General features: G+C 37.3%; 1 protein-coding gene across 1 annotated transcript; it reads right to left on the bottom strand.

Moving 5' to 3' along the window:
• Positions 1 to 3218: 3218 nt before the first annotated feature.
• LOC146375929 (E3 ubiquitin-protein ligase NEURL3-like) lies at positions 3219 to 10501 on the bottom strand. Its single transcript, XM_084946753.1, has 4 exons — positions 10465 to 10501; positions 3842 to 4351; positions 3529 to 3690; positions 3219 to 3397 (listed from the first exon to the last, which is right to left on the bottom strand). Exons 1-4 carry the CDS (start codon positions 10493 to 10495, stop codon positions 3219 to 3221), a joined length of 882 nt encoding a protein of 293 aa, XP_084802879.1. The 5' UTR covers positions 10496 to 10501.
• Positions 10502 to 11678: the final 1177 nt, after the last annotated feature.

Raw genomic sequence — 11678 nt, 5'->3', positions numbered from 1 at the left:
AGAGTCTGAATGTTTGACTGGGTGTCCATAGGCGTGCGCATGTAATGTGTGTGTGTGCATGTTTCTTGTGTTTGTGTGAGCATGCTCTTTAACGCTCATCAGGGGAAAAGGGGCTTGGTAATAGTTTCCATCCACAGCTGGAAATAATAGAAATTCCCATACAGGCGCAGCAGAACCACCTTCCGGTGTTTGACAGCACATGCCAAGAAAGAGGATTTCTATAGCAATCTCAATAATAGGCCTTAGTGTTATAATGGCATTGGTCTATTCACTGTCTTAAGCCTTTAGTGTGTGTCACATTCATATCAATCTAAAAAAGGGAAAAAGGACAGTCTTTAGCACTTTCTATGACATCCAGATAGCAGATAGGATCCAGGAAAGTGTATTTCTTTTTTTCTTTCACATGAACTCATATCCGCTAACAACCCCAAATATGCAAACACTTGCCCCAGACTAGGACACAAAGACTAATCCCAAAATAAGTGTCAGTTTTTCCATCCTCGGTATCAGGCCCTATGCAGCCACCCAGTATGAGAAAACCTTTGTATTCAAGCTGTATTCTTGTAAAATCCACAGTGTAATCATGAAGATCGGCTGCATTTCTGGACAAATGTTAAGCTTCTGTTAAGTTCTTGAGGGTTTTATCTGTTAGATTCTTTCACCCTGAGTCCAGAAGCAGCGCAGCCCTGCCATCCAAGATAAATATTTAACAGTCTGGCTGTGAGACCAGGAATCAAAGGTCGCACCTCTGTGAGTCTGCCCTTGTGTTAGAGACAAAAGACAAGCATGTTACCAAACAGCTGCACAGGGACCATTAATTATTCTTCTTGAACCAAGTTTCCAGGTTATTATTCACAGAGGAAAAACTCATTTTTGATTAATAAAGTTCATCTCTGGAACACCAGACACACAAGTATAAGTTTGCAAGCTATTTTTTCCATCAGTGGTCAAATGATGTATGCCCTCTTCTCTGTTGGATCCTCTTTGCAGTCCAAAAAGCAACACCCAAAAATTTCACTGTGACAGACTTTGCATTGGAAAGCACCTTAACATGAAAGATAGTACCACACTGTCCCTCTGTGGCTCTGAGGGGAACTGTTGGGTCTATTACAGGATCCGTTGCATGACATCAGGTTGCACAGACAGATGTCGCCAGAGACAAGGAGCTGTAGTAATTTAGGCAGTCCTATGTATTCCCTCCAATTTAAACACCTGCAAACGTCCACTTCAAATAGTAGGCAGGTTAAATATTTAATAATAAAAATGATGTTTCACCATAACATGTATTTTCCTCCAGTTATAAAAGATGCTGTGACATATAAATTCACTTGCAAATCTTATATATTGATATGTATTTGTTTCATTGACTAGTTAGACACCTTTAATATGTCGAATATTGTGATCCATGATGCATTGTTATTTCCCAGCTAGCGTTTGCTTAATGTTTTTTACTTACTCAGTTTTTAGCATTTACACAGATGAAGTGTATAACATTTAAGTCTTTTCACAGTGCATTAGTATTTTTTTTTTTTTTTTGCCTGTCCCGTTTGGTTCTTTTGCTATCAGAATTATTGTCTAAAGGCAAAGAAAGATGCCCATGCAATGACGTGCCCATGAGCTCCGCCGGCAGCCAGCTGTGCCAGAGTGACCGAGCCCCAGGCCGAGAGGCCGAGGGCACCCCACTGCATTAGTATAGTTTACTTGAGTTTAATATTTAAAATAATACTTTGATCTCTTAAAATAAATTAAATCATAACTTATTACTAAAACTGATTATGTTGTTCTCCACCTGCTTAACCAGACCAGAGTCTTGTACTGCAGGATTAACCTGAGTGTACCAGTCCTGGACCGTTTTTTTAACCAGGAGGATCCCAGGCTTGATTTTTGGCTAAGCAGGAAGTCTATGGCAGTGTTGCTAAATCTCCTGGATGCCACAATTGAGACCCTGATGTTTCTTTTCTGGTTGGCAAGAGGAGCATCCTACAGGTGGTCTCAAGAGTGTTGGGGATGCCTCATTCTACTGTTCACTACATTGTTGATAGACTCACAGAGGGGGTGGTGGCCATTCGCCACTAGATCATGTTGCTTCCAAAGACCCTCAAGGACCTGGAGGTATTGTCCTGTGGGTTTGCATGGCTGGCACGCCATAGAGACTTTCTGAGAGCCGTGGGTGCAATCGACAGCAGCCACATCTGCATCAAGTCTCCAAGCAGCCCTGATGGTCAGTGCTACAGAAACAGGAAACTGATCCCATCAGTCATCTTCCAGGCAGTTTGTGACCATCGGGGCCGCTTCATCAACACATACGTGGGCTGGCCTGGGTCGGCAATACAGTCTGTTCTTACCTGATCTCCTGCTTTGATTTTTCACTTAATGTCTCCATAATCAGTAAATACCTGATTATGAGACATCTTTAATCAAACATGGTCTCGACAGGTTCCCTTTCATCACAGTCCATTTAATATCACTCTTATTTACAGTAAGTTTCATAAAAACACATACAGTTAAATAACAGAAAAGCGCTTATTATGACATATTACAGATTATTTATACTGGCACAGTTGAATTTTGTATTTTTAAAAAATCCAACATTGCTTTACAATTTACAATAACAATGAAAAATAAACCATACAGCACATTTTGTGTTTAAGTGTTTAAGTCACACAATGACTTAAAAATTACAAAAATACATTTTGTTTATAAAACAAAAAGAGATGTACTACTTCAATGATTTCAATTTAGAAATATTTCAGTTCAGTGTCATCAACCTTTTAGTAAAGTGTCTTTCTTCCTCTTCTTCTTCTTCTGGTTGTTCCCTTTCAGGGTCGGCACAGTGGATCATCCTATCATCCTTTTCTGTCTTGCTTTCTTCCTCCTGTCTAACAGCTCCATCTTCAACATCCTTTGTCCAGTTTATTCACCATCACTCTTCTGCATAAGTACAAACCATCTTAGCCTTGCTTTTTTAACTTTGTCTCCAAACCGCTCAATCTGAGCTGTCCTCTAAATGTACTCATTTCTAGTCCTGTCCTGTATGGTCACTAACAGAGACATTCTTAGCATGTTCAACACTGCCAACACTTGGCCTCCTGTCTGTTTGTCTGTGCCACCATCTCCACATCATACATCCCAGCAGACCTTCACTACCATCTTGTAAACGTTCCTTTTCACTCTTGCTGCTATTCTTCTGTCACAATTCCGGGCTGTTGTCTCAGAGATCAGCAGACCTCTATAAACCACCTCTCCCCCACTGATGGAGCGCTGATCGTGTGTCGACACAGCGGACAGGTGCCAAACTGCTCACAGACTCTGAAGTTGCAGTCTTTACATAAACATCGGTGGCCACAAGGCAGTGTGATTCTGGCCCCCTTCTCCATGCACACCACACAGACGTTATCTGTTGTAAAAAGAGAGAGATCCCAATTACAAATGTGACTTCAGACATATTACAGCTAATTTCACTTTTATCTTCTCTGGTCAGAAATGTGCAACTGAAATTAGCCAAAAATGTTTGAAATGACTCTTTACCTTCTGCCATTTTTGTGTCAAGACAGGAGATGCAGTCCTCACGTCTGAAGTCTGAAACATCAGGAACTGAACGAAAGTGACTGTCAGGATCAGGTGAGGCGAGCGGTTCAGGTGCAGGACAGGATCTTCTACGGTAAAGCAGCTTTTTGTTTTTCTTGGAGTCTTCAGCAAAGAGAAAGGAGTATTTGAATAGTCATTCAGTCTATGAATCAGACAACATTTATAACTCTCAGAGCATGTGAATTGCTCTGCATTCACAGAACAGGAAAAACATTCTGTAGGTCAAATATAACCGTGGTTCTTGTGAACTTACCCAGGAGCAAAATGGAGCGCGTCTGTCCATAGATGTCTATCATGGCCCACAGCGGCCGTTTAGTGTCCACTCCTGTTGGTCGCTCGTACTCCTCGTTGTTGACACCTATGTATATGCTGCCATGAGAAGAAACCCAAAACTCCAGCTCTGAACCTGCTTGGCAGACAGATTCATCCAATGGAACAACCCAGTGTCCGGGCTTGTCAGTGAGGTTGGGGATGGACATGCAGGGCAGAGGCAGAGATCTGGTTGAGGGTGGCACAGTGGTAAAGCCCACACGCAGAGCCCCGTAACAGATGGATGAATCCTTCTCTATTCTCAGACAAATCTTCTCCTGGATCTTCACTGGACGGCTGCTGAACACCAGCCCATTCTTGAAGGTGTTATCAGTCTTCTCTGCGAGTCGACCTCCATGACTCAGACGTATCTTTTCTCCCACAGCCTGACTGTCGAAGGTCAGAGGACTGACACAGCGTGAGCTGCATCTGTGTGACACCTCTGACTTGCCAACTACACAGAATTAAATAAAACTTATTAGTGCTGATATAAAAATATTTCTTTGCATGTGATCAGATGCTTAAATATCATGCATACATTTAATGGTTTTAATGAAAATTAGTAGTCTGACTTACTATTAATAAAAGATAACTGAAAATAATGTGACAAGGTTTTCTGTCATGAGCTTATTTTACACCTTTAAGATGTTTCTGAAAAAGATTTTAGTGCAATAATAAAAGCTAATAAACTTTGGACTTCATCCTGATCATTAAATAAAGTGAACTAAGTTGCATTTAATGTCCACTAGGTGGCCTGTGATTATTCATCGTTTATGTGTGACTCTCACACAGTTATTGTGTTTGCACTTTATCTTTGGCAATAAGCATTTCCTCTAAAATATAAACTTTATCTTTAAAGATTTTTACATTTAATTCACAGCTTATAATTAAGATTTTTTTTTGCAGTCGTTTGCTAATCCTTACAGTACTTTGCCATTTTTTATATATTCTTTTTAGTTTTCACTCAGTTTTCATGGATTTATTTCAATAGATAACAGCAGATTTTACATTCTTCAAAGTTGCAAGTGAAAAACATCTGTTTCTCATATTTATGCACTATAATTTCCAAAGTCAATTGTGTTGCTTGTTTTCATAAAATATAAATAACTGTTTAGTCTAGTAACAATATAGAAACAGCTGATATTTGTTGATTTGGTATAATAATTATTGATTTACCAAACTGATATATAAAGCAGCTCTGTAACTTACATTTAAAAATCCCCGTAGAGCGTGACCATGGCATTTTGAAGTTGTAAATAATACTTGTCAGCTGAGTCCTAATGGATGATAGTGTGTGTGCTCCTTTATAGTTTCCACATGTGGGTTGAAAACACTCCCAGCATAACCAGGAAAGGAAAAGAGGAGGGGCTGGGGAAGTGACTGTACTTTCTGATGATGTCATTAACCTCCATTCACAGTTCAATGTCTGAGCTGAGTGAGGACATCAGGAAACTCACAGTAACAGTCTTATTGAGCTTTAATCTTCTGTGCACCGATTCTATACTATGTACTATTGTTAGGCTTTGTTTATACATGTGAAATATCAGCCCAAAATACTTTGTCAGGAATTAAATCCAAACCAACCTGCATGCTTCAAAAAAGCCAGACAGTCTTCCAGGGACATAATAAAGACTTTCTGTTTGAATAACAAAACAAAGAAAAAACAAAAGAACTGGATGATGGTGTCAATTAAAAATATTTGCTGTTTTTTGGTTTGCTTTGGAGCATCTTTGTCAGTCCTCTACTTTGATTTTAGTTTTTATTTTGATGGATATTTTACGGCTATAAAACCGAAACACATTGAACTGTAGAAGAGTGATGCACTTTTCATGCACAATCTAAAATATATATTAGAACATTAACAGTAGTGTAATAGTTAATGATGCTGACGGTTTAGGAGATGGCTTCTTTGTTGTTTTGCTGTCAGTTTAATCTTTGTTAACCTGACCTTTTCTGGGAGTGACTTTTATCGGTTGTAAATCTCTGCATCTCTCTGCATTTCTGAGAACTTTGTTTACACTCGTTCATGCATTAGGAAATCCTTTACACATTAACAAAGGAAAAACAGCGCAGCTTTTTTATACTATAAAGTGACTCAGATAAAGCTTTTAAGTTAACCTGTACACAAGTCATAATGAAAGTACCAAACTCTTTTGCTTTTACTTTTGCAGACCAGGTTAAAGTTTGGCCTTAGTCAGATGAGTTGCCGACAGAAACAGTTCACTAGATGGGCCTTGATTTAAAATTCAGGGTTAGTTTTCTTTCTTTTGTCATTGCTGCAGTGGGTGGGATGAAAAAAATTTATGTTTAGATTTCTGTTGATGTAATTTAATTTTGGGCATGTGCTGCAGTAAACATCAGCTGAGTGAAAACAAAAATCATAAACATAATCATAAACTTAAGGAGAAGAAGTGAATTTGGAAAGAGTTTATGACTGTAAGGCAGGATTGTCCAACTCCAGGCCTCGAGGGCCGGTGTCCTGCAGGTGTTAGACGTGTCCTTGATCCACAACACAGCTGATTTAAATGGCTAAATGACCTCCTCAACAGTTAATGAACTCATCATTTGATTTAGGTGTGTGGACATAAGGTGATATCTAAAACCTGCAGGACAACGGCCCCCGAGGCCTGGAAGGTTGGACACTCTGGCTGTAAGGCTTTTGTCATATATAATCCAAAATGAGAAGAACAACACAAGAAACAAAAAACCTTTAGGATCTGAAAAATATCCAATAAATGAATCACACCTCTTTATAAATACAAATAGTTACTCACAGAACAAGGCTAAGTTTAAAACCTGCTGATTTGTTGTTGCATGTTGTTTGTTCACTGAACTCTAAGTTAAAGAATAAGTTTTTTTTATACAAATATGGGGTAACATTGCATACTAAAGAAAAGGTGCTACACCTGTCAGGAAGATCAAACCACGAGAGCCGAATACAAAAGTTAGCCTTGATGTTCATTAATTTTCATGTCACAGCCAATCAGTCTTCCAGCTCTTTAATAAACTATTTGAAATAACAAACAAACAAACAATAGGAAAGCTCCGTGGGGCTGAGGATGGAAATTTGGACCTTCAAAATCAAACTACAAACTATTTTTGTTTTATTTTGACCACCAGTGTTATTAATTTGTCACAGTCTGACAATAGAGAATAAGGTTTTTAATTTCACTGAGATTTTACTGTCATGGTTCTGGGTCCTTTTAGCCCAGCATTTTGTGTTTTCTTGTATTCCTGTGGTAGTTTGTATTGTTGGATTATGTTCTGGTTCATTAGTGGTCTTTAGTTTTCTATTGTGAGTTATATTCCCTGTTTAGTATTTTCCCCTTGTGTCTGTGATGTCTCTCTCTGTGTCTGTGTTGTCTTGTTTCCTCCTCGTGTTTCATTCTGTTTTCACCTGCCTGCCATGTTTATCCATGTTTCCCCAGTCAGTCACGTCTCTATGTCTGTCTGCACCTCTGTGCGTGTGTTCCCGTTACTTCCTGTTTTATTTTGGTAGTTTCCTATCTGTGTGCGCCATGTTTTGCTTTGCTTTTGCTATTGTGAAGGTACTTTGTCTGATCTGTTATATTTAGCTTTATTTTCTTCTGTCCACCGTCACGGTCTCCCTCAGTCCACACTGTGTGTTCTGTCTGCTAAAACTGCTAGTTTATTTTGTAAAGTTAGTTTTTCCTTGTTCAGCAATAAAGCTGTTTTTTGAGTTTATGTTTCACATCCTGGAGTCTGCATTAATGCACCCAAATGCATTTGGATCCTCCCTTCCTGCCTGCTGCATGCAGTTTATGACATTTACAACTGCAAACAATACAACAATGTAAATAAATAATAATAAAACTAAATGGACTGAATTGGACATTTGAAGAAGCATCAAACATCTTTTTTTTGGTAACCCAAACCTGAATTGATGATTTGTACCAGTACAGTTTACTTTAGTTACACATTAACAAAAAAAAACTGCTTAGGGTTGTTTTTTTTTAACATAAATGATAAAGTCTTTCAGATAAAGCTTTCAATATAACTATAGATGTAGATAAAGTTTTAAACAAGTCATATTGAAACTCTTCTTTTACTTTTGAGGACTATGTGAAGGTTCAACCACATTCTACCATTAATATTTAACTGCTGCACACTTGCATCTGCTGCAGGTTTTCTATCAGAGTTTCAGTCTTCTGCAAGCGTCTGTTTTCTTTTCTTTAGCATGATCCATTTAATAATAGTGTTATTTGCAGTAAGTTTCATAATATTAAGAGCAACAAATTACAGTTCACTAATGTTGCCATAGTTTAACCATCAAACAATTTGACAATTGTCCGACATAGTGATTTCACAGAAAGTTGCTTTAAACGGAGCACATTTTGCACTCAATGTTTTAAGTCATACACTTTTAATGTTAATCAGACAAAAAAAAAGGTTGAGTATATTTTAATCATATAGAAATACAGTTCAGTAAATTTACATCAACTTCTGATCTCAAAGACTCTGCAGATTTACATGTTTAACAAACAGAAAATAACTCATATACAAAGTTTTACATCAGGTTCTATTCACTGTGTTTGTGTGTTAGTCACTCAGCAGTTTTTATTTGGTGATAATTCCTGGCTGATGTCTTGGAGGTTAGATGGTCCCTGAAACAGTTATATGTTAGTGACATACATCGATTTGGTAAAACAATGTAATTCAATGCAATTCTAACGCTAAAACATTGTTTTCACATTGAATAAAAATTGATTGTCACAATACATTCAAAGTTCTCTTCATGTTAACAGTAAAAAAATCAGATAACAAAAGTCAGAAAGTTTTCTTACTGGATTTCAAATGTGCTTTTTCACCATAAAGCTGTTGAAGTTTTATTAACCACTTATAGACTATTTACTTTACCTGTAGTTAACAAAGACACCAGTAAACCCTGATAAATTTGTAAACAAGTCATAATATAATCAGCAAACTCTAAAGCTTACTTATGAGAAACAATACTTTTGAGATGGTTTGCACTACATCCTGATGAGTAAATAAAGCAAACTGTTGGGTCACAAATTTTGATGCCATCATGATAACCTTATTCCACCAATGATGTGGAGATCCAGCTTTTTTAGATCTAGATTTAGATTAAAGTTAAATGTACTCAAAAAGATCCTCTGGAAAAGAGTAGAATACTTGAAACAGAGTTTATTAAACAGCAAACCAGTACTTTTACAGCAAAACAACACATAGAAAGCAAGAAAATTGAACCAATGTGAAGCAACGCAAACCCCGGGGTGTAGAGCTTCTGAGTACACACAGCAGTCCCGAACCCCTCCTCCAGCTGTTGGGTACCCTTTCATCCTTTGTTCTTTCTTGGTAAGTCTTAAGTTTTTATTTTATTGTTTCAACTGTACAAATGTCATATTACCCCAATCATTATATGTTTATCAATATTTTCCCCCAATCAGTTTTTAATCATACATGTTTCTTTTGTTTAATCTTAAACTTGGTTACACAACTTTCTGGCACCATAACTTTTCGAGTGCCAGTCCTGGCATCCATCATTTATAATTGGGTCACTTTGTCAGTTTAATGGCCAAAGTGAGTTCGAAGGTTTGCAAAAAGGCAGATAACAGTTAATCATTTTGGCAATTTTGTCGGGTTCGCTTGTCAGAAGTACACGACTATCCATGATAAGAAAGGGTACGTTTCACCTATGGTGGCTGAGGCGAGAAAACAGAATCCTAGGTGCATCCTAGGCAGGGCCAGGTTTGTTTACCATATAGGCTGTGGAAGGGCTGGATACAGAATGAAGACGAGCAGAGAGTCACAGGTGCACATTTAGCAGTGCCAAGTTGAAATAACTCTATGTTTGGACTTGTCACCATTGGCCATAACACAATCAATCCTAATTATTACATTTTCAAACAGCATTGATCAACATGTGTTCATATAAGAAGTGGCACAAACTTCATTAATATAACTATAGATAATATTTGACCTAAATATGTTGGTCTTGTGATTTGAACATGTATGTTAGATGATTATCATAATGATTACATTATATAAAACACTCCAGTGTAGGTATATATAGTATATATGCGAGTATATGTCCAGTGTATACGGGTATATATGTCAAATATCATAAACAATCCGCAACAAAACTCTCTAGATCAATGTCCACTAGGTGGCTTGTGATGACTCATTGTTTAGGTGTGACTCTCACACAATATGTGTGCACTTTATCTTATAGGAAGCTGAGCATTTCCTCTAAAACATAAACGTTATCGTGGCGGTCATTCGCTAATCCTTAAAGTACTTCCTCTGTTTAATTTATTTTATTTTATTTATCATCAGTGATGTTTTACTTAATAACAACAGATCACTCTGAAATTCTTAATACAGCTGTCTCATAATGATATGCTATAAATTCCTTAAAAATAATCAATATTGTTGTCTACATGTACAAAATCTAAATTACTGTTTATTCTTGTAAAAAGACTGAAAAAGCTGTTATGTGTTGATTTTAGCATAATAAATGATTTACCAGACTGATAGATAAAGCAGTATTTTAACTTATATATCAAGTTCTCTGTTAAGATTTACCAGAGCTCTTCTCCTTAGTTTGCGTTGCCATCTTAAAGACGTAAATAATACTTGTTGAATGAGTTCCACGTTTGAGTGTGACATGGGAACTGCTGGGTGCTTGAAGACATGGAGTGCATATGGTTTGAAAACACTTCCAGAATCACAGGAAAAATGAAAGGGCAGGGACGGAGGAACGAACCCAATGTAGGAGATTTCCCAGAATTATTTTGAGATTTTGGTTGTGACCAGTTTCCTTATTTACTGTGTAACCCCTGTTTCTTTGAGAGCAGACAAACAATTTTGATAATTAAAGTAGATTAATGCACGTAATCCTTTTTTTTTTTGGGGGGGGGGGGTGATTAACTGGCATTTTAATCTTTTTTAGTGCCGCGTGGCCTTATTGAAAGAATTTAGTTTTATCTGTTGTAGATCTAAAGTGTTCTGCATGTTTACATCTCTGGTAACATCATGTAATGTTGGAAACCATCAGGACAATCACGGTTAATTTTTTTTTCATCTGAGAATAAAACTTTCTTCCACCTTTCAATGTTCTGTGGCATTCAAGGAGACAAGGCCTTTGAAGCCCTTTTTTTTTTGAAGCCCTTGAGTATGCCGCTTGATGGTTATGGGGCTGCAGTTCGCACCAGTAACAGCCTTAATTTGGATCGTCCAGTGTCTTAAAGGACAGCCAATTGGTTCATCCGGCTCAGTGCTGGTGAAATTATTTTGCTGGTGAAACTTTTTTGTTCCATAACCCTCAGCATCATTTAAGAAATTCCAAATGACTGTTTTACTGAGTTAAGAACAATGCAATTACAGTAAAAAAATAAAAAAAATCAAGAAATTAAAATGTTAAAGAGAAGAACATCACAATGCTGTTATCACATTTTAACTGTCTGACGGACTCAGTAAGCTCCTTATGATAGGAAAGAACTTAATCATTTACAATCAACTCCACTCGTAATAGTAACAATACGCTCATGTATTTTTAGAGGTTATTTGATAGAAGAATGGGATACTGCACACACACATATATATATATATAGAACAGTGCGACTACAACTTCCAGCAAATTTATGCACTCTCATAAACTTTTAATTAATGTATTACATGTGTTGTATTGTTTTGTTTTTGTCTCTTTATCCTCAACCTTTGACATGTAGGTATTGTAGATAAAGTTCATGAAAAAACCTTAAAACCATATCAAACTTCAAAGCAACTCAGATGTGTTA

This window comes from Perissodus microlepis, chromosome 12 (genome assembly GCF_051167445.1).
Source record: "Perissodus microlepis isolate ML-2025 ecotype Zambia chromosome 12, ASM5116744v1, whole genome shotgun sequence".
Taxonomy (NCBI): Eukaryota; Metazoa; Chordata; class Actinopteri; order Cichliformes; family Cichlidae; genus Perissodus; species Perissodus microlepis.
This window is presented reverse-complemented; position numbering and strand designations above follow the sequence as displayed.